General features: G+C 38.9%; 1 protein-coding gene across 1 annotated transcript; it reads right to left on the bottom strand.

Moving 5' to 3' along the window:
- Positions 1-50: 50 nt before the first annotated feature.
- On the bottom strand, positions 51-26468 carry f2 (coagulation factor II (thrombin)). Its single transcript, XM_039754618.1, has 14 exons — positions 26334-26468; positions 25858-26018; positions 14545-14569; positions 14221-14298; positions 13354-13459; positions 13093-13232; positions 12627-12923; positions 12361-12474; positions 10181-10307; positions 9895-10062; positions 2199-2372; positions 1935-2113; positions 494-564; positions 51-319 (listed from the first exon to the last, which is right to left on the bottom strand). The coding sequence occupies exons 1-14, from the start codon at positions 26413-26415 to the stop codon at positions 167-169; spliced, it is 1875 nt and encodes a 624-aa protein (XP_039610552.1). The 5' UTR covers positions 26416-26468; the 3' UTR covers positions 51-166.
- Positions 26469-27810: the final 1342 nt, after the last annotated feature.

The raw sequence follows: 27810 nt of genomic DNA, 5'->3' as shown, positions 1-27810 counted from the left end.
ATAGCAACTGGAACAATTTTGAGAAGTGAGCAGCTAGTGGTCTGAACAGGTCATTGGGAAAGGCAACACAGAATATGCACTTTATTTAGTCATGGTTGGTGTTTTCAACAATTTCAATCAGCTTGAATCCTGGTGAACCAGCAGTCAAACATATCTTTGCATATTCTCATTGGTCTGAGGAGTCTTGGTTTTCAATGACTTTCATCATCCACTTTCTCATGCGGAAAAGATGGGTGTAGAAGCCAAATTTGTCATCACGGTCACATCCTTCACCCCAGGAGACAATCCCAACTTGATACCAGAGCCCATCGTCTGGATTCTACAACAGAAGCAATATATTATTCTTATTTGTGAACTTAGGGATCTGCATTTGCTTTGTGATTAGCCATTTTATTGTTTTCAGGTAGCTTCTAATTAACAATTTTTGTTTCTTTCAGCCATGACAATGGGGAATACTAATGCACTTTTAGAGTATGTTTTTGAAACCACTCACCTTCATGACAAATGGTCCACCGCTGTCTCCCTCACAGGCATCACCCCGTTTTGAATCAGAGGAGGAGTAACCTGAGAAGTCAAGAAAAGACATAATTCAAACCCAGTGGGAAGCCTCATCACTACTCCTTGCAAGTCATACTGTACCTAGAAGCAGCTGCACACGGTCAGCTATGAGGAAAAGGGAAGCAACTGTTTTTAGTGTGTAAATCTGGTGGCACTCTTAACGGGTTTCTCAGTCAATGATAAAAAGTGGACATTTATCTTATATCAGGGCACTACAGTAAACATGCTATATCTTTCTTTGTATGAAAAGGGAACGACAAAAATGTCTTCCTCATTTCTGTTCATGAAACATAAAAAAAGTAGCTGGTGTAACTTAAAGCATTAATTTCAGATTCAGCACATATTTTAATGGCATTTTTAATCCATTTTTATCAGGTTTAGAGCCAGTCTGATGTCTGACTGTGCTTTTGCTACACAGCACTGTTTGGCTGAATGCTATAGCATGGTGCATGCTTGACTCACATTTTAAAAAATGTATATCAGTATCAAGGATTTAACCTTCATGAACCATGCAACTGCACCTTGGCTCGGTATGATTTAGACATATTGAGAATACTCTTCCCCTTGATGAAAAGACCTTTGCACAGATTAATACTTTTGGGGAAAGTTTCATTGCCTTATGTTCTGAATATACTTGTTTCAACAAGGGATCGTGGAGAGCCAGAGCCCAGCACAGCAATGTCAAGCATAAGGCAGGAAGTAAAGTTGAATAGAATATCTAAATGTTACAGGGCATAGTTTTGCTGGGCCAGTTTGGAGATTCCTAATTTGCACTTCTTTGTGATGTGAGAGAACAGTATAGGAAGTACACTAGAATGATATGGAAACTCTTTTGTAGAGAGTGCCTAGGATAGGACTCTAGAGCTGTAAGACTCTAGAGGGTCTTTCATTATGCTTGCCATTGTAAAGGCAAGTATGTGGTAATCTTCACTGAAGGCATTGAGTGTTCTTGATTTCTTCACTTTATTCTGTGGTTGCCTATTTTTTACTCACTCACATGTCCTTTGAGTGATCTCAGTAAGTGAATAATTATGACAATGTTGGCAAATTCATGTTGTACTCACTACTGGGTCCATTACAGTTGGAAGTGATGTGGGGTACTGAGTATCCTGTAAAAGCAGAGGGAAGCCAACTAGGCATAGGAAAGCGCTTTCAAACAAAATATTTCTACCATATTGAGATGGGAATATAATATTGAGATGGTTTCTCTCCCTAAACTTACAAAGTGCATGCACTTGCTACACTTTACTAAATTCAGTACCTGCTGTTTGTGAGAACTAGTGCCCTGGTAACAGGAGTGTCTACAGCTGTGCCTCACCGTGCACTTTTTTTTTTGTAATAACTAGCAAACCTCTCCACCAGGTCACATGGCACACCTGCACAGAACATGTTGTCAGTCACTTTGATCTTGGTAGAAGTGCGGCACTTTTCTTGGTCAACAATTGGCAGATTAATTTGTTGCAGAACAGTTGGCAATGAGCGAGAATTGGACGTCCATGTTTCAAACAGATTGCCCCATCCAGTTACTCTGCCTTTGAATCCAGCGAACATGAGGCTAGTAAAGAAGAACGAAGATTGTTTATAGCTGCTTCAATTAAAAAACATGCTGTTATCTGTCCAAGAGTTGAATTCTCTCTTACTTCTGAACAACGTCCTTGGTTGGCAGACAAACTGGCCAGATATAGTTTGTAAAGCTGGTTGGCTTCCTCATATGTAAAAGAGCAATATCCCTGTCTAGATTCTCTTTCCAGTTGTACTTGGGGTGCAGAATAATTTTATCAATGGCTACAATCTTCTCCTGCAGTTTTTCAAATCTGTCAAATAAAGAACAGGAAAGGTCAAAAAACACTTCCAGTCATCATTTTCAAGGACTAAGGGGGAATGCCTGCTGCTGTCACAATAAAAAGCACTGGTTATTGCACTACTTATCACTTCATGAGATTATATTTTATGTATGAAATGTGGCTATGGAGAAGAATGGGAAAGATCAGTTGAATGGTAATTTATCTAATTTAAAAGTGCTGGAAGTAATTGGTGAAGAAAGGTGCATGCTAGAAACAGTGAAAAGAAGACAACAAAACTGGATAGGACATGTACTAGGAGGAGATGGATTGTTGAAAATAGTGTTGGAGGGTAAACTAGATGGAAAGAAATGAAGAGCAAGGCCATGGGAAAACATTTTATATTGCCTTAATGATGGTAAATTATACAAATAAATAAAAAGAAGAGCAGAAGACAGGGTACTGTGAAGGAAATGGCAATCGAAAGACCTGCCTTATGACACATAACTAAAAGAGAAGAGGTTATTTATTATTATTATTATTACTACACATAGTGATGGTATTATTATTATCTTTTATTGAACTACATGATAAATAATGTTTTGATTACTGTACAGTACAAATTAGGTAGCACCAAGGATGCAAGTTAAGTTCCTAGTTGGAATCTGTTCACTATGGTGTTCACGTGTACTCTTCATTTCAGTGCAGGTTTCTTTCCGGTACCGCCCATAATTCAAAGGCATGCTATTGTGTCAGTCCAAAACTTTAAATTGGGATGTGAGCATCTACTGGTCTGAACCTGAAGTGAAAAGGCAACACTAAGCATTGTTTATACTTAGTAATGCATGGTACAGTATTTTCAACAATGTCAATCCACTCAAATGCTGGTACAGCAGCAGTGAAACATATCTTTGTTCATATGTATGCAGAGGGTTAGGGAAAGGTTAGGTTGGGTTACTTCCTGCAGTTTGTGGCTAAAAGGTGTTAGATTGTCAGTTTTCACAGGAGTTGTATTTTGAGTAATGGTAAAATGTTAATAATGAAAGCCAGTGTGCTGCATATCTCCTGATTATTTTTTGCTTTGAGTTATATATTTTTATAATATTATGTAGCATATCTACATAGGTCCTTTCCCCATTTTTATGTTATTGTATTTATAAGAATTATCTTATGAATGCTTTGAAATCACCTCCTGGCTCACTGGTACATGAAAACCCCTACATAAGAAATTCTGTTTTAGTTGTCTTGATGTCTAATTATGTTAGATGTCAAGCTTTTTGAAGTTATTTTTCTCCTACTGAATCAATCTTAGAAGTTTTTTGTTTTCCTCTCCATTGTGTCAGCTGATCAACTGGTCAACTAACCACATTCTAGAATCAAGAACTCCACCTACATCCTAAATCTACCAAACTATTAGGAACTATTTTATTTGCTCTTGTATCTTTTCATTAGATTTAATAATTTCAAGACACCACACTTATGGTTTCTTATATCAGGTGATTGTGATTGAACAGTTGGTGGTCCCAAGGGGGCATGGAGAGATAGTTTTAAAAATTGCTCACACTCATGTCTTGGGGTCATCTGAACATGGAGAAGATGAGGGATCGCATTTCGAAACACTTCTATAGGCTAAATATGGGCTGAGATATGAAGCAATTTTGTAGGTCTTGCCCTGACTGTCAAGTTGTTTCCACTTATAGACCCGCTAGGGCTCCCCTCTCACCAATGCCTATTTTGGATGGCCCTTTTGATAATGTTGGCCCACTCCCCAAGAGTAAGAATGATTATCAGCATATGCTCATGTTGGTTGATTATGCAACAAGATACCCCAAGGTGGCCGATCCGCAGAAGGCCAACACGCAAGCTGTTGCTAAGGCTCTATCAGAAATATTCATGCATATTGACATTCCTCGTGAGATTTTAACTGACCAGTGCATTCCCTTTACTTCCCGTGTCATGAAGCAGCCGTGTGAGAGCCTTCTAATTAAACAATTGAACACCACCGTTTATCAACAGGCAAATGGCCTAACTAAACGATTTAACAAGACTTTGAAACAGTTAATTGGTTCATGATGGCCCGACCTCCCCGGGCATCTACCGGCTTGAGTCTGTTCGAACTGTTATTTGGCCACCAACCACGAGGGGTGTTGGACATTTTTTGGGAGGAATGGATGGGGGCTCCCAATGCAACTCATGGGGAGAGATTTGTTGATTGGGTTGTTTTATTCCAAGGTCAGATTTCTAGATTGTTCTCTATTGCAGTGGAACATCAGCAGCACAAACAGGAGGTGCAAAAACATAATTGGTCAGTGACAAACTTTTCAAATTCAAAAGGGGTGATTGGGTATTGGTGTTGATCCCATCTGAGCCACATAAATTTCAGGAAAAGTGTCTGGGTCTGGCGGTAGTGGAAGAACATATGAATTCAATGAATTATAAGGTCAGAAGTTTTGTCTAACGAAAGCCCATGCAAAACTTGCATGTTAACATTTTGAAGGAGTAGCATGAACCTCGTGAGGTTCTGGCCACATTTGCCGCAATATTTCAGATAGAGGTTACTATTGGTGATGATCTGATGGACACAGAAGGCTGAGTTGCTGTCAGTGATCCGAAGGAACTCTGATGTCTTTTCAGCCATGCCTGTCCTGACTGAAACTGCTGAACACAAGATCATAATTGAAAAATACAAATGCGCCTGTATCATCTTCCGGAAGCGATGAGGAATGTGATACATGAGGAGGTGAATCAGATGCTCAAAGTGGGTGTAATTCACAAGAGTAAAAGGAAATGGTAAAGCCCAGTTCTGTGTAGATTTTAGATGTTTGAATAAGATTTCCAGGTTTGATGTGTCCCCACTGCAGTCAGTCATCATCCAACCCGCTGTATCCTAACACAGGGTCACGGGGGTCTGCTGGAGCCAATCCCAGCCAACACAGGGTGCAAGGCAGGAACAAATCCCTGGCAGGGCACCAACCTACCACAGGACACACACAACCACACCAAGCACACACTAGGGACAATTTAGGATCACCAATGCACCTAACTTGCATGTCTTTGGACTGTGGGAGGAAATCGGAGCACCCAGAGGAAACCAACACAGACACAGGGAGAACATGAAAACTCCACGCAGGGAGGACCCAGGAAGTGAACCCAGGTCTCCTTACTAAGAGGCAGCAGCGCTACCACTGCGCCACCAGTACCCAATGCAGCGAATTCATAACTTATTGATTGGAGAAACTCGGGCAAGCCTTATACATTTCAACCCTGGAGCTCACAAAGGGGTACTGGCAGGTTCCCCTGGAGGACTCCATTTGCTAGAAGACCACATTCACCACACCGGACAGGTTGTTCAAACTCACTAGAGTCCCATTTGTTGTCCATGGTGCGCCATTGACTTTTCAACGTATGATGGACCAGATCCTGCGACCCCATTTGATGATGTGGTCATTTTCAGTAATGATTGGAGCTCTCATCTTGACCGCCTGCCGGCAGTGCTTGACAGTTTGGGCTGAGTTGACGGCTAACCCTAAGAAGCGTAAATTGGGTATGTCAGAAATGCATTATTTGGGGTATTCCATGGGGAATGGTGTGCTTAAAGCTCAAGTGGACAAGGTGGGGGAAACACAGAAGCAGGTTTGTGCTTTCTTCTGACTCACTGGTTATTACAGGAGGTTTATTCTGAATTTTGGTCATAGATCTGCCCTCCATACTGACTTTGCCGCTTTCTCCTCATTCCCAGTTATGCAGAATCTGGACCTTTCTAAAGAATTCATTCTACAGACGGAGGAGAGTGCTTTTGGTTTGAGGTTTGTGCTCTCTCAGTGTTTTGAATGGGAGGAACATCCCATCACATTTCTGAGTATGACATTTCTCTCCAGGGATAGTAATTACTCAAACATTGAGAACGAATGTTTGGCAATTAAGTGGGTGGTGGAGACACTGCTACTACTTATGGGGTTGTGACTGACCACGCTGTGCTCCAGTGACTGTACAGACAGAAGGATACAAATGCCTGCCTCACTCAGTGGTTTATTAGCTTGCAGCCATTTGCTTTTGATGTTCGCCACCATCCCGCTTCTGCGCACGTCAGTGCTGTCATTCTCTCGCATCTGGCTGAGCCTGGCTTAGACTGTTGCTTTGTCCACACCAGTGTAAACAAAGCTGCGGTGGGGGTGTGAGATTTTTGAGACCATCTCCAAATGTGCTGCCCACCGAAATGCAGTTGATGCATCTGTCAAGAATTGCCTGTCCATTACAGAGGCAACCGCAGGCTTGTGGCATCAGTCGCCCAATGGTTGATACGGGGACTATTCCAAACCTGCCATTGTTCTGGTTCGCCACTGCTTGTTTGCTTTGTCTGTGTGTATTAAAGTGGTAGCTATTTGAATAAATACCCTGACTCTTCTTGTTTTAAGGGGAATAAAATTGGTTTTCTTGAAGCCTTTGGACTCGGCATCTTCTCTTAGATGCAAGGCAGTGTCTCAAGCATCACAATATCAATAGGTGCCTTCAACAGTTGTGCTATTTCAAGGTTTCTGATTACAAATATGAAAATACTTTTGATATTTGATTCTTTACAGGTAATCCTAACTCCCCTAGAACCACTACCAGAAAGTTAAAAATTATACATTTCAAACATTAGCATGTTAGTTATTGTTTCAGAGTATTTCAAGGTCAGTGATTATGAATGTAATTTTTCATTTTTGATCCTTTACTAGGGATGTAGCCCTCTATGAACCTCTATCAGAAGATGAAAAATTACAAATTTCTATCACAATTGGAATATTTCCATCCATCCATTATCCAACCCGCTATATCCTAACTACAGGGTCACGGGGGTCTGCTGGAGCCAATCTCAGCCAACACAGGGCGTAAGGCCAGAAACAAACCCCGGGCTGGGCGCCAGCCAACCGCGGGGAACACACACACACACACACACCAAGCACAAACTAGGGACAATTTAGAATCGCCAATGCACCTAACCTGCATGTCTTTGGACTGTGGGAGGAAACCAGAGCACCCGGAGGAAACCCACGCAGACACGGAGAGAACATGCAAACTCCACGCAGGGAGGACCTGGGAAGCGAACCCGGGTCTCCTAACTGCGAGGAAGCAGCGCTACCCACAAGCTTCCCAAATGTCCAGGCTGCAGCTCTCCAGAAGACCAAAACTCAGCAAAACCACATCACCGAAGACTTCTCACAATGTACCATGCCTGCTACACATTCAGACAGTGGTACCTGGGTCATCTAAGATGTCCTAACCACCTCAAATGACTAAATCCCATCACTTCAAGAAGCTTCCATACTCATGTGTACAGTTGGATTTAATCACTGTTTTCTAATATAAAAGCATTATTACTACATATACTATATGTAGGTGCTAATTCACATTCTAAACTACTTGAACTCTCATGTACACTAGAGGTCACAGTCACACAAAGCTAAGAGGAAAACATCATTATCTGTAAACAGCAACCATAGGTCCCCAAATTGAATACACTTCAAGATTTGGCTGCACTGAAATTCTTACATGTATGAAAACTACCAGGAAATGTTTGACAAGATACCACTGAATATCTTGTGGTACACAAGGCACAAAATTCTCAGGTTTTTCTGGACAACGTTCCTTGTCTTACCAAGTGTTACTTGTATTAGCAGACAAAGAGTTCTGTCCTCTTTCCTGACATTAAGTGAAATAATATTGGATGAGTATAGAAACCAATTGTAAAAGTCTGTCTTGTTACTCCTCCAGAACTGATTAGGTTTTGTAAAACTGTTAAAAAAACGATAAATTGTTTCATGTGGAAATTTGTTTCAAAGTGATGCTTTCCTAAACTGCCTAACGTCTGAAACTTAGTCCATGTATGGTGTTAATTAATATTTAAAAGGAATACCTAACAGATAACATACTACAAAGGTAATTTTCAAAAAAATATTAAAATAGCTTGATTCAAATGCATTTGATAAAAATATGCTCTTAGAAAATTATACACTGGGTTTTACAAAATGTATGAAATGAGTATAAGTTACATACAAGAATAAAGGAGCCATTTTCGGTAATGCAACTTATCATTATGCTGCCACTGGTGTGCAGTAACAAAATTCACTTTGACTTGTCACTGTGACATGAATCAGGAATCACTGACAAAAAATGTATATTGCTGTTTGCATCCAGTTGTTGCAATTGGTTCCTATTTTCTGCCAATATTAAGAGGAATTTTTTTTTATAGGAGGGCTTATTGTCACACGTACCAAAGTTTGTGGTCATACCATGAATTGTTTTTATAGGTGTTCTTGTATAAAAGAGTATACTTTAATACATTCTACCACCCTTTGCTTACTATTTAGTATCTTCTCTTATGTTCATTATAAACACACCCCACTACTTTTCATGGCTACAGAACTACTTGTGATGAGATAATTATTTCCTCCGTTAATTAACTTTTGAACTTGACTAACTCCGTTGAGATCATTAAGACTGGACTCATTCCCAGCTGAATCCAACAGTGAGGCAGCAGTTAAATGATTTCAGTAATTCAAAATGCAGTTTTGTCTTGCTTACAGTATGAAATGTCACAACTGTACAGTGTGTTATCTGGAAGAGACACACCTGTAATTTTCCACTCTAGCAGTCTGCTTTTTATGATAAATTGTAAAAGCTAGTACTAAAAAACTTGCCTTCTCTGCATTTAAAAGAGAACTGCTAAAATATAGGAAGTCAAATTGAGTAGAAGCAGTTCTATTTTGTTACACATTTGAATGGAAATTTAATTTCTACAATCAATGCAACTTACAGTATTTATCTCTCTAAATCAATTAGATTTTTATCACATTTTAAGTTACTTTGCAAATGAGCTGTTTGGAGAGAATGTCAGATTGTTAAAAAGCTAAACAAAAGATACACAGAAAGTTTGGGGCCCTGCTGAATGTTATACAGTGATAACCCAATATGAGCTTCCGATTTAAATAATACTTAGACTTTTTATATTAGCACAACAGCTTTTATTCTTCTTCATTGGAGTCAAGCCTCACAAATTTCCAACTGTTTAAATTTTACAGATGTTTAATATGTTTGAGTGATATTTAAAATTTCACTAGGAATACTAAAAAATCTAAAGCTAGCATGCTTGTAGTACAGAAATAATTGAAATAGATATATTTTTGTGGAGTAAATACTAACACACATTGATATTTATTCCAATTTTTCATATGTACAAAAAATAGAGAACTTTTGTTTTCAAAAGAAGTGTTACACTGATGTATTTATGTGTGCATGTATTTATCTAAAGTAACTTACAAACCACAGCTTGAAAGTAAAGTTAGTATCAGTTTAGCTTGAATGGCTGACACTGGACTATATAGTGAGTGTTGTATGGTGCTGCTTTCTCTACTAGACCTGTTGTTGTTCATTGTTATTATATATACAGTACATACTACATAGTGCAGTGTATTTTTTCAGTATTGTTAATATTATTATAATGGTGGTTACAGTGGGGAAAATATGAAAATATTTCAGGCTCATATGTTTTCAAAGCTGGTTAGAAGGCACTTACTTAGCACGGAAATGTTTCCCAAGGCGCACCAGGATGTCAGAAGCCGTAAAGTTTTTATCCCAAGGTGGGTAAAGTATACAGTGGGCTGCAGTCAGAATCCACTGGTCACTAAGCAGACTGGCTCCACAAAGCAGTTCCTGAGGAGCCTTCTTATACAACATCACCTGCCTGAAAAATTCAAACCAAAGTATGTCATGACAGGATGCTCACTCTGCTAAGAAAAAAAAATAATGACGAGAACAAACCTCATGTCCATTTGGTGTTTGGCTACTCTCTGACAACTTACCAGGGAGCACTGCCTTCTTTTGCATTCTCTCCACCAACAACTCGTTCTCTTACATAAGACTCAAGCAACTCTTTATCAGTGGAATCCTCTTTATTTATTTGTTCAAACAGGGGTCTCTTACCACAAACTGAAAGTCAGAGAGAGGGAATAATTGACATAATGTTATTCTCAATTTAAATCTCTTTGCCATTTTACTATTAGACACCAGCAGCATCTTCTACAAGAAATCCAGATCTTTTCTCTCAAAACAATACATGGCACAGGGTCTTCAGTCTGGTCTTAACAGCAGCATTTTACTGGCAAAAGTGCATTTGTAGGTGTAATAAGAGTTATACACACCAAATCAAAACCACAATAATCCTCTCTGTGGAGTTCACAATGGATATCTCTCTATTATAATTAAAAAAAACCTGGGACAAGACGAAACTTTTTCAGAGAGATACTTTCATGTCTTGCGAGATGAGACTTTGTGTCAAGAGATTTAGCCATGCCCTGGCCGGAAATAAAAGACAAAGAGTAGATGACAAAGTAGAACAACATAAATAATTCAAAAGCACTGGCGCGATACACATGCAGAGCAGGTTAGAGATAATGAAAGTACTAAAATTCGAAAGTCTCAAAAAAATTATAGTAAAGATCAGATTTGCGCAAACAAATGGAAGTTATTTAACCGGTAACATGATCACAAACATGGGAAGCATAAAAATCATAAGAAATATTAATGTCTATTATGAACAAAACATCAGGTCAGAAAAGGAATAATGCTCATAGCTAAAGCTAGTTGCTATGCAACTTTGGTGAAATGCTAACTCTGGTTGACAGCTCTGAATTTAAGTTCCGTCTTTACCCTTCAACTTTTGCCCATTTGGCCACTGTCAATTCTGCACCGTCACGTTTGTCTGTATTGTTACAAATAGTGCTTTGTTTCTGTAAAGGATTTGCATTATTCTGGACTTTCTGTTTTCCTCTTTTCCATAGCACTCATATTTTTGTATGTGCTAAGTACCTGTAACTTATTTTTGTATTTGCCTGACTTTATGTAATTATTGATAGAAGTTTTTTTAGTGTGGTAAGGCAGACATTTTAATGCTCAGTCCTGGAGGCCACTGTGGTTGCAGGTTTTTGTTCCAACTAGTATTATAATAATGAGTGATTTTATCTTTAATTGATCTCATTATTTAATTAGTATGGAAGTCCCTCATTTTTTTTTCTCTGTGGTCCCTTTACTATTACATAAATTAGCTATGTCCTTCCGCTTCTCTTATTTTGCATTCAGAAAAATGCAGTGGTGTGAGATTTACACTCATAAAAATTATTGTATTGTTTATATCTTTCAGTACTTATTAACTCTGTTTTGCCATTTTCATTTTATCGTTGAAATATGCTGTTTTAAATCTATTTAACTACTGACAGTTACCAATGAGCAGAGCAGACACCAGTGCAAACATGGAATATTAATGGGCAGCTATTTCACTATTACATACCTGTGTGCATGATTAGTTAATAGCTTAAAATAACCAGAACAATAAACAGTATTAAAAACTTGAAAGAATAATCTTTACCATTTAACATAAATATGCATTCTTGCTTCATTTTGTACACATTTAGCATATGCAGTTTGTAATTTCTGGTTTGAAAAAAAAATATATATATACACAAACTGTAAAATAACAACTTGCCTAATTAAAGTCTGAGTCCAATTAAAAGCAGAAACTGGTTGGGATAAAAACCTGCACTCACAGGAAGCTCATTGCACTAAACTTGAGAACCACTGCTTCAAAGCATTTATTAACATGATTCACAGCATTTGGCGGGTTTGGTAGTCTAGCAGCTCAGGCATCGGACTTTATAATGCCATTTCCGCTAGTTCTTACTTACTGTGTAATACTGAGCATGTCAATGTGTCAGTGCTCCACTTGAATAAAACAAATAAAAAACATATAAGCAATTATACTTTATCTCTGATCTTGTGAAGCACCAAAAGGGGGTGCTATTTAAAGTTATGTTTTATTTGTTTAATATAAAAGTTTTCCCTTTTTGTCACAGTTCTAACAATAACCATCTGTTAACTCTTGTTTTACTGCATATTTTAGCTTTCAGCCCCTTAAGTGGTATTTTTCTTCTATCATCAGACAAACCTGTGGTTGGATATAGCATTAACATGACTTCAAATTTCCTACCTGCTTCACCATTCCCAAAGCTTCTGGGGTTAAAGAAAGTTTTCTTGGATCCTTGAATTACAGTACGACCAGACTGCTTTCCATTGTCTGCGATATACTCATCAAGAGGGGTATCTACACATCAAAGAACAGAACAGAAACACGGATAGTTTTGGAAGAACAGGGATCGCCCAGAATCTGATTAATGTCAGATGTCTTCACAAGACTGGGCTGGCTGAGTTTTAACACACAGACAATAGAGTTAGCTTCTCATCTTAGTGGCTTACCACAGAGATCTAACTTGCAGTACTCAAAGGTCTTGTTGGGATGGTCCACAAAACACCAAGGCCCTTCTTCGTCCAGGTCTGGGTTGCGGCAGTAGTTTTCTTTAAGTTTTACAAATGAGGAGAATTCCTTAGTTTTGCTTAATTCCAAGGCCTTGGATGAGCTCCACTTCAGACATGTCAGGCCACCTATTGAGACTGACAGGTTTCCTTCATAATGAATTCCCAGATCAGTCAAACAATCCTTGATGTTGTAAGTAGAATTGTGGAGGACAGGAATAGTTGGGTTGTAGACCTTGCCTGAGACACACAGACACATTCAACTTATTTGAATATGCTTAGCATAGACATGTTACAAGTAAGTGCACAAGAAAAGACATACCAGCAGAGACAACCTACACACATTCAAGAGAACTCCCAGAAAACCTTGCGCCATTGTATAGGAGCCTAGTTCCAAAAGGCTGCTTACCACATACGGGTACATTGCATGTCTCACGCCGAACAAGTGGGTCTCGCGTAAAGCACCAAGGTCCATCTGCTGAGTTGTCTGGGTTCCTGCACTGGTTTTCTAACAGGTAATCAGGATTAAGGTCACTTCTGTTATACTCCCTGAAGCAATAAAAAGTAATTAGTTCCAGTTCCAAGGCAGAAAAATGTGAGAGGCTATAGTACTGTGTGAATGACATTATGGAAATACATTTGCAATTGGGCTTCTACTGGAGCTTCTTACCTATGGCGATGTGGAAAATTGCTTGACCAATACTGACACTCTTGGCCAGACTTTGTAATTGTTACATTTCCTTCATAGTTTGTACCATTTCCAAGGGCACACTTGTCTAGAAATAAAGGCAGTGAAATTCAGTGATTCCACGATTTATGTAAGTCAAAAACATTAAGAGGTGTGTCACACATGTGCGGATAGAAGACAGTTTATGGGCTCAAATAATTGTATTTGCTAGCCAGACTGGGGGTTGGCGCTGTACTCTAACTCTTTCTCCTCTTTTCCCTGCAGAACAACTGAAGAATCACCCCAATAACGATCACTTCTGGCTTATGATGTCACTTCTGTTTCCACCTCCAGATGATGTCACATTGATCCCAGCATGCCACCTGTTTGTTACATCATTTCATGTTGTTCCATTATATATGTGTCTGCCATTCTTATATTGATTAGTTCTGTTCTGGACTCAAGTCTGTAAAGACCAAATCATTAACCACTCAACATTACTAAACGGGGATGGTCTCCAACACTGACTTTGTTTTTGTATGTTTTGATACAGGTGATAGAAAAAGGAAAAAGTGTCACAAGGAGATTCACACCCTTAGGACTAAAATCAAGCAGGATAATAGGTTGAATGGCCTTTTCTAGTCTATACTGTTCTAATGTTTACTTGTAGAACAAATTGAATACCAGCAAAGAGACTGATCAAGAGTCATCAAGGTTGCTTAAGCTGCAATCTGTTCTGCGAAGCCCATAGCATTCAGTTAGAATATACTGGCAGGGATTGGCTCCAGCAGACCCCCATGACCATGTACTTAGGATAAAGCGGGTTGGATAATGGATGGATGGATGGTAAAGAAAAATGGCAGGACTTACCTCTATTCAGGCATTTACGCAGTTTATTGACATCCTCTTTTATCCTTACATTTTTGTTTCCTTTGTCACCTTTGCATTCTAAAAGTCAAAGTATAATAACTATTGATTAATGTGCTTAACTCCCACCCACTCAAGTATGAAACTGCAGGGTATGGAGCAGTACAGTACAGTATTGACCAGTGCAGTAAAAGACAACTATCACTAATGCTAAGACACTCAATATTTAGATACATTACATCCCAGAAGAGCTGTTACATCTTTAATCTGGGAGTCAGAGATGGGTAGCTGGGCTATAAAGGAATGCAATAAAATCTATGAGCTTACCTTGATAGGTCTGCCAGTACTGGTCCTGAAAAAGAGAAATAACATGAAATTCTGGTTAAAAGTAGAGAACTACAGTACAGAAGGCATCTGAAGGGTAAATGAGCAGACATATTGAGGCAGTGTGGTGCAATGGTTAAGGCTTTGAACTTCAAACCCTGAGGTTGTGGGTTGAAATTCTGCTACCGACACTGTGTGACCATAAGCAAGTCATCAGACCTGCCTGTACGCCCAATTAGAAAACCAAAAGAAATATAACCAATCGTATCATAAATGTTATAAGGCACCTTGAATAAAGGCATCAGCCAAATAAATAAATATAAGACTGTGAAAAACTAGCCATGTTGTTGGTAAGTAAGTGGTTTTAAACTGTGATAACTATAATAAACAGCTTTCAATGGGGCGGTACAGCAGCTAGCACTGTTGACTCATTCATTTAGCATCTTGTGTTCATACCCTAAATTTATTTAATGTCTGTATGGAGTTTGCACATTCTCCTGGTGCATGCACATTTTTATTTGGGTACTCTTGTATTCAGAACATATCTCAAATATGTATTAGTTTAATTGGTCAGAACCCAAAAAACATTCAGCAGAAATAACAAATTACACAATAAGAAAGACATGTAAGTTCCACACAGTTAGTATGAATGGGTTCCTGCTAGAGGTTTTGTAGTCAGAGCCTCAGTATATCATTCAGTAGACACATGTGATCCAGGGTTTGCAGGAGGGTGTACATTGTCAACCTGCTTCTAATCAAGCAGATAAGATAACATAGTCTTAAGTGCTGGGGAGGTTCACTGTCCCCTTGAATTCTTCCAAGAAACTAGCATATCTCCGCTATATAAAGTGACAATTGAACACTGCAGAAAGTTAGCATTAGACCCATTCTTTCAATTGACCTTTTAAGATAGCGCAGGAGCAATCCAGGATATCAGACCCTTTAAATGGGGATACTCAGAATCGAAGCTATAATGCAGATGATATCCTGGAAACATTATAGTGGCACGAGTGGTTTTGGGCAGCGTTTCTCAACCTTTAAGTGTTTGCGACCCAGGTTTTCATAACAGTTTTAATCGCGCCCCCCCTAACATTTTTTTGAAATGTACTGTAGATGCATATTTTATTATACCTACTTAACTTTTATCGACATTTATCTAACTCTATATTTATTGTTCTAGTATCAGAATATAGTTTAAGTTAATTTGTTTTGGTTTCAACAGATGTTTTTTTCATATTTTTGATTCTTGTTTTCTTTTTTTCACATCATCACGGCCCCCTTTTTGCTACTTCGCGCCCCACAGGTTGAGAACCACTGGTTTAGGGTTAATACTTGGCCCTAGATTTTAACCATTGCCTTCCCTTTGTGTTCTATAGAACGTCCTAGAGCAGTTGGTCACTTTCTGTGGGACTACATGGAGCATCTGGTCACTCCTGCTCCCTGGCTCTCAATAGGAGCATTTCTATCCAGTAAGCCCCATCCACTCAGTCCACCCAGACCATCTTTCCCGATCACTTGCCACGAATAAGCAGCTCCAGCTCTGCCCCAGTCCTGACTCTTTCCTTTTCTTTTCCTTTAAAACTCTTGATATCTCCTTCTTTTTCCCTCTCTTCAGGGTACCTTTATACTCCTGTGGGTGAGGAGTGCTGATGTGGAACAGCTGAACTGATCTTGTCTATTAACAGGTAATCCCGTTGCCTTCATGCCGAACGCCCTGCCACTGCACCCAGGGACACCCTGATTTTACTTAAGATCCGCATACTAACACAGACCCCCAATGTACATCACCAAAACGTTGTTCTTACCATTTTTCTTTTTTACTGTGAAAATAACCTTTTAACTTATTTTTCCATTGAAGGTACTTGCTGACGCAACCCTTCACTAACTCCATTCTGTTTCTAAAGGTGAACATTCCCATCCATCATTCTCTGAACCTGCTTTTCTAGTGCCTGTTCCACCGGGATGGGAGATATCAGTTATTGATAGGATACAAATCAAGTACTGGGCACACTAACACATACCAGGACAGTTTACAAAGCCAGTGAACCTAATATGCATATTATTGGCATGTGTGTGGAAACCAAAATGCATAGAAAGAAATGGGGCAGAATAAGCAAACTCCAATCAATGACTGTAACAGGAGACAAATCCATATTACTAGAGCAGTCAAGCAGCTGCACTAAGTATTGTTCTTCCTCTTTTATTGCTTAAAGAATAGCACAGCAGACGTGACAGTTAAATATACAGTATGTTATTGTTCATCAAGTGCAAAGAAACTGTTGAGTTTCCATTTTATTTTAAGATATACATAATTCAAGATTTTGAACAACACTTTAGACTGAAAGCTTGGGTTTAACTCCATTTCTGGAGTTAAGAATGTTAATAAGAACACGTCTACTTCCATTTTCATGGCTACAAGATGTATTAGAAACATTTATCCACAGGGTTTTCAGTGTTCTTTACAATCCACGGATGTGCAGCATTGTCATTCATATACCCTTGCCACAAAATCTTTGACTCTTACAGACATGCAAATACAAAATAATTTGTAAGACATATTTATAAGGGTATCTTTGAATGTGAACCAGTCATGGCATGATAATTAAAACACAAGTGACGTGGATGTGTCTAAATCATTTTGTTATACATAAACAAACGGACTACAGGCAACATGCACACCAAGGTCACAACACCATAATGCCGGTAAAAAGTATGTTCTTGACATTGTAGTGTGACAGTTTCAGTTGATGTCAAGATGTGTTATTATAGTGGTATGGCAATGAAATGTTTTTATTGTACCTATGTACATTTAAAATGTTCTTAATCCAATCCTAACTAACCACATGCGAGGAATAGTCTGTGTAAGATGCAGGTTGCCATTAAGAGAAAAATAAATAATTCCAAAATGTACTGAAGTGATCAATTAATTTTTATTTAAAAAGCACTTTTCATAGCAGGTTTGGCAATGGCATAGTTATTGTTGCTTTCTCATGGATCCAACATCCTTGGTTTGAAGCCTACGTCCAATCATTGTTTGAGCAAGAGCCATTTTTAAATAGTGTTTTGGTAAATGTATAGAATTATTTAGCAAGTTATGTTAAAATGTTTGGCTATATACAGTATTAATATATACAGTAGAACACATAGTTAAATAGATGAGGGTCTGCTTTAACCCCTATTAGATAACATGTGGGTGGCACGGTGGTGCAGTGGGTAGCACTGCTGCCTCACAGTTAAGAGACCCGGGTTCGCTTCCCGGGTCCTCCCAGCGTGGAGTTTGCATGTTCTCCCCGTGTCTGTGTGGGTTTCCTCCCACAGTCCAAAGACATGCAGGTTAGGTGCATTGGCAATTCTTAATTGTCCCTATTGTGTGCTTGGTGTGTGTGTGTGCCCTGCCCTGCCTGGGGTTTGTTTCCTGCCTTGCGCTCTGTGTTGGCTGGGATTGGCTCCAGCAGACCCCCGTGACCCTGTAGTTAGGATATAGCGGGTTGGATAATGGATGGATGGATAGATAACATGTAAATGGAATATTCTTTTTTTATTGCTATTCTTAGTATAGACTAGTGTAGTCTTTGTTCTGCTTTGCAGTTGTCAAGGCATAGAGGGAAACAGTTTCAAACCATAAGGTAGCATAGTATAACTTGCACCTCTTAGCTTGACCTTCGTAATCGTAAGTTCATTTGATACAGTATAGGAAAGCAACATAACTTTATGCAGAGAACGTAACTGAAGCTTAACATGAGAAAGCTAAGATTATAATGGTATAGAGCAGAAACTATTTCCCCTTTTATACTTTTTACGTTGTGTTTGTAATACAGTGGTTCTCAACCTGTGGGGCGGGCCCCCCTAGCGGGGCACAAAGATGTGAAAAAAAGAAAACAAGAATCAAAAATATGAAAAAACATCTGTTGAAACCAAAACAAATTAACTTAAACTACATTCTGATACTAGAATAGTAAATATAGAGTTAGATAAATGTCGATAAAAGCTAAGTAGGTATAATAAAATATGCATCTACATTTCAAAAAAATGTTAGGGGGGGCATGATTAAAACTGTTATGAAAACTCGGGTTGCAAATACTTAAAGGTTGAGAAACGCTGTTGTAATAACTTCTTCCTTTTTCCATTTAGTTTTTTTGCATTTGCACAAATGTTACTAAATACATTAATTAATTTTAAATTAATTTTATTGGACTGTGATGTTTTCTTTTGTGATTTGTTTGTTTAATGCTGGATCCTACCTTGGTAAATCAGTAGCTGCTTGATCTTGGGAACCTAGAAAAGATGCAGATCAATCTGTGTATATTCTCCTTGTTTTTGAATGGCTTTTTCTTTTTTGGTACTTTGATTTTCCTCCTTCACATTTTTAATAGGTTAATTGACTAGTCTAAGTATACCCTGGGTAAGTATTGTGTTAGTTAGAGTGTGGATATATGAGTGAGTGGACCCTGTGATGGTTTGGTCCCCTATTCAGAGTTGTTTTTATGTTTCAGCGCTGCAGGGATCGGCTCCAGTCCCATCACCCTCAATTGGATTAGTTGAGTCTAAGAATGCATTTATGTATGTATATACTCTATGTATATATGTGAGTATGTATGTATGCATGTGCTTTAATTTCACATGGCAGTTTATAATTTGATCAGCAGACTTATGAACAGTAAGGCTGCATTAGTGTGCATCTGTTTAAAATGAAACATCAGAGATCGAAGTTATTCTCATAATCTTATTAAGGAGGTTGATTCTCTGACTTGCTTAATCCAGTACAGAGCAAGGGGAAATAGAGCACTGGACAAGAAAACACTCGCATTATCTTACCAGCTGAAACTTAACCTGACAGGCAAATTCTGGTCTCTGGAATTAACACTAGTGTACCAGGAGAAATCTCATAAAGCCAAATAAAGAATATGCAATTTCATGCAGACAATGACCAGTGACAATAATTCACTGCTTATCATTCATTATTGTCTAAGGTAGCTAGCACTAATGTGCTCATCTGGGCTTCTTGAGACAGTGTGCAAATAAGAGAAAAAGAAGTGAGGGGAATATTTTTGCAGGGAAAGGTTACAGGGAACTTCAGACAACATACAGTTAATACTTACAAGTGTGACTGAATCTGATGTCTTGTCCCATAGTCTGTGGCAACATAGCATATAATTACCTTAAGGCTCTTCTTTGATCCTTTTGTTGTATTTTGTAAAGGAGCAGACTGCATTGTGACATTCTGTTTACCAGCCCAGCAAGGTAAATCATGAATAGATTAGATGGTAATTTAACACAATTTCTAAATCAATTAAATCCCTGTAATTTTTTTCTGCTAGGCATTAGCCAGCTCTGAATGAAATGCCAGTCCATCCTAGACACACACATAAGGCTAATCTAGTGTCAGCAGCCAAATTATTTTGTAAGTGTTTAAGAATTAAAAAAGAACTGAAGTACTCTGAGAAACACTACAGAGACAAAGTGAGAACATGCCAGCACTACATATAAAATTATCAGGCTAAATAAGCTCAATGTCCCTGTGACTTATTTATTGGATAAAGTGGGTCATTTTTTTGTGTACATGTGTTATTATCTTTACTAACATCTTACATAGTGGTATGAGCCATTGCACAAATACATAATAATAATTAAAGAAAATTGTAATCATGTTTGCTGTTATCTCTAAAGTAAGGCTTTGTCTCATTTTACCAAAGTGTTTAATTCATGCTGGCTCAAAGTTAAGGAGATCAGGGATTAATTTAAAGTCAACCACAGTGTGTGTAGGTGCTTTCTGAGAGTGATGTTAATGGTGACTTCTAAATCGAAAACAGATGAAAAAGTGTGAGTGCGGATGGATTGGCATCACTTCCTAGGGTATTATCTGTCTTGAACCATGTGCTGCTAGGATAGGCTCAAGCTGCCCCAAACCAAGGAATGCAAAAAAGCACTTCCAGAAAATGGATGGATAGATTGGCACATCAAATCACAGCCATCACATAATCATTGCTTTTGCATTTACCAGTCAGAAATTATGAATCTACTGAAGAAAAATGATACAGACAGAACAAAAAACGGGTTTTTTATATAATTGACTAAGTTGTCCGACCATGGGGTACACACGACAGAGCCACGCCCGCCAACTCACAGAGCCACGCCCACCAACTCTAAGACCATGGGAAACGCATGACAGAGCCCTGCCCACCAACTCTAACCCTCCTCCCGCGTCCACCCTTGCTCTCGAGGCATGCGCACTGCCTGCTCGTGTGCCTGCACACAACACCTCACCAAACACAGCCTCAATCGCTTTCGCCTCTGCTACAGTCCACATGCACCTCTGAGCCACGTTAACTTTTCATTGTTCTTTTCGGTTCTGGATGCTTTTTTATATATATAATCGACCAAGTCACCTGACCATGGGGAACGCACGACAGAGCCCCACCCGCCAACTCTAACCCTCCTCCCGCATCCATCCTCGCTCTCAAGGACTTATCCCTACCGACGAAGTAACTTTCACCAGCGTTGACTCCATCGTTGATCCTGCAGATCAACTTTCATTCCCCGAAGAATTTCTTAACAGTCTTACTCCCACTGGCATGCCTCTGCATAAACTCAAAATTAAAATTGGTTCAGTCATCATGCTTCTCAGAAACCTCCTGCCAGCAAAAGGTCTCTGTAATGGCACTAGACTTTCTGTTACCAGCATTCCCCGCAATGTACTGGAGTGTAAAACTATCGCAGCTGCTACCTCACAAACTGTCCTTATTCTCCGGATTTCCCTGACACCATCAGATTCAAATTTGCCTTTTACTTTTACACACAGAAAATTTCCTGTTAGATTGACGTTTGCAATGACAATTAATAAGGCACAGGGCCAAACTTTCAAAAAGATATGCATGTATCTGCCAAAACCAATTTTCAGTCACGGACAATTGTGTGTTGCTCTCTCCAGAGTTCCATCTTTTCATTCACTCACAATCGTATCCTCAAACCCACCCCATTTGGACAAATGTGTCTTTTAGGAAGTGTTCACCCATCAATAAATAATTATGCGGTGTATACTACGCTGCGGGTTGGCTAGTTATTAAATAAATTAGAAAGATTGAGCAAAATATGACATGTTACAAGTGTGAATTATGACAGTTCAAATTGCCATAAACCATGGTTTGCCAATATGTGTGGCCACTGAGTAAGTGGGAAATCAGGAATCTTCTGGTTCTTCTTCAATAATCACACTGATAACTACAGTAAATCAGACCTGTAAATTCAAAATGTCCCAAATACGAAGCAATGTTTATATGTCAGTAGTGGCTTTTTTTATGATTGATTCTTTTACTGAAACATCTGAATGTTTTTAAAAGACAAGCTTGTTCTCTGTAGTTTGAAGTTAAATACAAGCCTGACATTAACGAATGGGTGGCATTTACATTTATATTTATTTGCTTAGCGCATCCTTTAATCTAAAAGAGGTCAACATAATTGAGTAAACATCAGTTTGGTGGACTGTTTGGGAACAAGTGTTACAAGGTAAGGTTACAAAATTGATCATCTCAGATGAAGAGCTCAGAACAAAATGTGAGCTAGTTAACGATTCCTAGGTTCAAAACCTAATAGTTAATATCAGTTAGGCAGATATTCACCAAACAAGACAGTCTTCAATTGCTTTTTAAACACATCAAGGGAGTCAGAATTTTAAATAGAGGCTGGTACCTCGTTCCACCAGCCAGGAGCAACACATGAAAAGAGTATGAACTGAGACTTGATACCTTGCAGGGCTGGCATCACCAGACACCTTTAACAGCAAACCTGAGTGGCCAAGAAGGCCAATAGGACCTCATAAGTGTCTCTGTAAATATAGGTGCTTATCCATTCACTACTCTGTGGGCAAGTATCAATCATTCGAACTTAATATAGTATATGCCACAACAGGTAGCAAAACTAGTGATCTGAAAAGTGGAGTGACATGGGCCCAACTCAGCTGGTTGAACACCAGACATGCCATTGTATTCTGAATTATGTGAAGTGGCTTGATGACCATGCCCATACTCCTGCAGGCAGATAACTGCAGTAGTCCAGATGTGAAAAGACCAAATCCTGGACCAGGAGTTGTGCTTCATAATCTGTCAGATACCACCTGATCTTGTGGATAATGTACAGAGTGAATATGCAAGATCGAGGAGAGCATACCAATGCATCTTGGCAGTAGGGATTGGACTGAAGTTAATCTGGAAGGTGTCAGGTCCAAGCAAATCACAAAAGGATAAATAAAGGAAAATTAGCCGATTAAATTTTTTCTTTCCAGTCAGGAAAATGATCCAAAGAACACAAAGCAAGACTGTAACTGTTGATAAATACAAATGTTGATGTAGCCCAAAAATGAATCTGAAAGAATCTAACAATGAGGCATGAAATTTGTACAGAATGTGTTACAACTTTACATGTTTTGATGATAAGAGTGAAAAAGGAAAGATTTCCTTCCTTTTACTTTTACACACAGAAAATTTCCTGTTAGATTGACGTTTGCAATGACAATTAATAAGGCACAGGGCCAAACTTTCAAAAAGATATGCATGTATCTGCCAAAACCAATTTTCAGTCACGGACAATTGTGTGTTGCTCTCTCAGAGTTCCATCTTTTCATTCACTCACAATCGTATCCTCAAACCCACCCCATTTGGACAAATGTGTCTTTTAGGAAGTGTTCACCCATCAATAAATAATTATGCGGTGTATACTACGCTGCGGGTTGGCTAGTTATTAAATAAATTAGAAAGATTGAGCAAAATATGACATGTTACAAGTGTGAATTATGACAGTTCAAATTGCCATAAACCATGGTTTGCCAATATGTGTGGCCACTGAGTAAGTGGGAAATCAGGAATCTTCTGGTTCTTCTTCAATAATCACACTGATAACTACAGTAAATCAGACCTGTAAATTCAAAATGTCCCAAATACGAAGCAATGTTTATATGTCAGTAGTGGCTTTTTTTATGATTGATTCTTTTACTGAAACATCTGAATGTTTTTAAAAGACAAGCTTGTTCTCTGTAGTTTGAAGTTAAATACAACTGACATTAACGAATGGGTGGCATTTACATTTATATTTATTTGCTTAGCGCATCCTTTAATCTAAAAGAGGTCAACATAATTGAGTAAACATCAGTTTGGTGGACTGTTTGGGAACAAGTGTTACAAGGTAAGGTTACAAAATTGATCATCTCAGATGAAGAGCTCAGAACAAAATGTGAGCTAGTTAACGATTCCTAGGTTCAAAACCTAATAGTTAATATCAGTTAGGCAGATATTCACCAAACAAGACAGTCTTCAATTGCTTTTTAAACACATCAAGGGAGTCAGAATTTTAAATAGAGGCTGGTACCTCGTTCCACCAGCCAGGAGCAACACATGAAAAGAGTATGAACTGAGACTTGATACCTTGCAGGGCTGGCATCACCAGACACCTTTAACAGCAAACCTGAGTGGCCAAGAAGGCCAATAGGACCTCATAAGTGTCTCTGTAAATATAGGTGCTTATCCATTCACTACTCTGTGGGCAAGTATCAATCATTCGAACTTAATATAGTATATGCCACAACAGGTAGCAAAACTAGTGATCTGAAAAGTGGAGTGACATGGGCCCAACTCAGCTGGTTGAACACCAGACATGCCATTGTATTCTGAATTATGTGAAGTGGCTTGATGACCATGCCCATACTCCTGCAGGCAGATAACTGCAGTAGTCCAGATGTGAAAAGACCAAATCCTGGACCAGGAGTTGTGCTTCATAATCTGTCAGATACCACCTGATCTTGTGGATAATGTACAGAGTGAATATGCAAGATCGAGGGAGAGCATACCAATGCATCTTGGCAGTAGGGATTGGACTGAAGTTAATCTGGAAGGTGTCAGGTCCAAGCAAATCACAAAAGGATAAATAAAGGAAAATTAGCCGATTAAATTTTTTCTTTCCAGTCAGGAAAATGATCCAAAGAACACAAAGCAAGACTGTAACTGTTGATAAATACAAATGTTGATGTAGCCCAAAAATGAATCTGAAAGAATCTAACAATGAGGCATGAAATTTGTACAGAATGTGTTACAACTTTACATGTTTTGATGATAAGAGTGAAAAAGGAAAGATTTTTTCCTTCCATTAAAGTGGTGTAGTGGAGAGATAAAGGCATATGCTGTCAGCTGTCTTCAGAAAAGTACTATTTATTTCCTGGCTAGTGCATTCAAACCCCTTCATGTTGCTTTTGACCAATATATATTTCTAGCTACTTACCTAACACTACTTCTTTTTATGTTGTTGTTTGGCTTTTGGAAACAAAAGCCTTATGCCAGCTGCATTGAGTACAAGGCCCGGAAGGAAAGCCGTCCTATTGAAAAGCACACTTACAGGTCTACTGGGAGAACATCTCAAATCCCTATTGACTGGGAATAAAGCCCAACTATTAAAGCAGCAATCCTACACCACCATGATACCTTTAATCAATGACAGTTCATACACTTTCGGGTCTGTTTCATGTTTGTAATAAGTAGCTCTGAGTTCTGACATTGTATTGCTTGTCTTAGATTAGCAGGAAGTCAGGCAGCCTATGTGTGACATCATTGTCTCTGCCCCTGTAAGGTCCAAATAACCATATGAATGTATACATTTTGATTGAAGTCATTCCTTGCTAATCTTCTTAAGATTGTTCAGCTCTCACAATTAAAAACTCCTCACTCAAGTTGTTCTCCTGTACTCTGAAACTAAGTCCCAACTGTCCAGTCTTTGAAGGTTATTGTGTGTACATTCTATACCGGGGTGGGCAATGTCAGTCCTGGAGAGACACAGTGGCTGCAGGTTTTTGCTCCAGCCCAGTTTCTTAATGAGCAGTCAATTATTGCTGATGAAACACTGATTGCTCAAGTGAAATTTTGATGCTTCATTTTAGTGGTCTCGCTTGTTAAAGTTCCCCACCCTTAATTGCTTATTTCAATCTTAAACAGCTGCATTCACTGTTTTAATGGCTCCTTATTAGCAGTAAGATGTAAATGACAAAGCAGCCAGCAGTTCCCAATCTAGCTTGTTTCCATTTACATCTGTGTGTGTAAAAAATCTACAATATTAGAGCCTTACATTGCAGACTAACAAGCCATGAAACTAAATCAGGTCTGAAATTGGCAAGGATTGGTTTCTAATTAAGCAATTGGATTGGAATGAAAACCTGAAGCCACTACAGCTCTCCAGGACTGACATTGCCCACCCCTGGTCTATACATTTGATCTAGCTCTGCAGTCTTTTACTGTACACAATTACTTGCATAACCCACCTCCCTCCACTGGCTTTACTCACTGTTTTTGTGCTGTCTTCAAACACTTCTCTTGTCTCTTCAAAGCTGCAGATCTCCTCCACACACTCTCGCTCTAGGTTCCCCTGTTTGATCTCCTCCGCAAACTGATTTGCACGTCGCCTTCTTGTTAAAATGGACAAGGCATCCTTCTTTCCAACAAACACTGAGGAAAACATGACCAGTCATTTCACATTGTGATATCTTGTGGATGGAGTGTGGATCAGGCTTGTATCTCTTTACACCTTTATTAATAAATGATCTGCCAAATATGCTTATAAAATTGAGCTTTCTATTCTCTATGAGTGCTAGTCTTTATCCAGATAATCACATTTTAATTATTTCAAAAGTATGCAAGTTTTGAGATTTTCTCATTATTAGTAGCAAGCTAACTCCCGTGCAAAGCTTGGCAGTTCTATGAGCTATGAAACACAAAGCCTTCCAGTTTGAAAAGGGATAAAATAAGTAAAATATTTCCTACCATTGGAGCTGTCTGCAGGAAAGTAAGTAGATGCAAGAACACAGAATAGCAGGACAGTGCTCAGTCCCCTCATGGTGTCCATGGAAAAGAGCTAATCTGATCAGAGGTCCTGGGACAGAAAAGCCCAAGCCTCCTGGTTAATATTGAACCAGCAAACTAAAACAGAGTGGGGTGGGGGATTGGATGAGAGAGAGAGAGAGAGAGAGACCAGACCTGGTCACAGTATGAGTGCAGATTATATGTTCACCTCATATGTTAATGTGTTTCCTCTCACCTTCCAAACACAGGCATGTTTGGGTAATCATAGTTTTGCACGTTAGTGTGCCTGTCAGTAGACCTGCATCCCATTTGGGGATAATATCTGCCTTTTAGCCTATGTTCCTAGAAGCTCAGGCTTTCTACATTATTGTAATGGATAAAGTGGACTCAAAAAGATGTATCTATGGATAATCTGGTTTGGAAAACAGAGAAAAAAGCAGAATAAATTTGTTTAATTTCTGAACCAATAGCAACAAGTCCAGATTATTTTGCTTGATTTCACGTCTGAGAGTGCACATCTCCTGAAGACATTTCTGAGTTTTTCTATCATCTTACTTTAGTGCTTTTGACTAAAGAAATCAACATGGAGTTAACAGTGATTTTACTGCCTTTGTTTCTACAGGATTATCCACATGGTAAAGGTACAAACTATGAAGGGAATGTAACATTTAGTCAGGCCAAGAGTGTCAGTTTCAATAGACAGGTACTGCTTTGACTCTATGCATTAATAACAACAAGTAAGACAACGGTGATCTTGAATACTGTCCACTCAAGTATCAAACAAGAGTGAAATCTTAATAGTCCCAATTCAAGCAACTAAGATGGAATACTCTTGTCCAGAGACTTAGAACAACCTGGACCTGAATCAACCCAGTTCAGGAAACATAAAGTGTAGTTGGTCAGAGAACAAAGTGAAATATATGGAGTTCAGTCTACTTTAAGTACTTGAAGTGAGTCTGATTCAGATCCAATACTGGAGAACTGAAATAAGCTAACTTTAATAAGATATTTGATCAATCTGGAGCAGAAGGAAACTGATTCAGACAACATAACTACCACATGTATTGTATTCAATTTAGAGAAAAGAGGGAATTCACATAATGTAACTTTCTCATCGTTAACAGTCTTGTTATATTCTTGCCCCTCTAATATTTTTCATCTACTCTCCATGATCCTGATCATCCTTTGGAGTGAAACACATTCTGTTCATGTCATCCACCACCACCACACCCAGCCACATCCTCTTTGGCATCTCTCAGGGTGTCATGCACCTGTTTATCCAGTTATTTTCCATCTTTCACTCCACATGCCCAAACCACCATAGACTATTTGTTGTACCTCTCATCAAAGTGGGTACTGGAGCAGATTAACCAAGTTTAAAAAGCTCACATAAGGCTTGAGAAGGTGAAGCAGGTCCATTTTCAACAGCATTTAAGAA

The sequence above is a fragment of the Polypterus senegalus genome, chromosome 1, assembly GCF_016835505.1.
Source record: "Polypterus senegalus isolate Bchr_013 chromosome 1, ASM1683550v1, whole genome shotgun sequence".
Classification (NCBI taxonomy): Eukaryota; Metazoa; Chordata; class Cladistia; order Polypteriformes; family Polypteridae; genus Polypterus; species Polypterus senegalus.
Note: the sequence above shows the minus strand (reverse complement) of the source record. Positions and strands in the feature narration are given on the sequence as shown.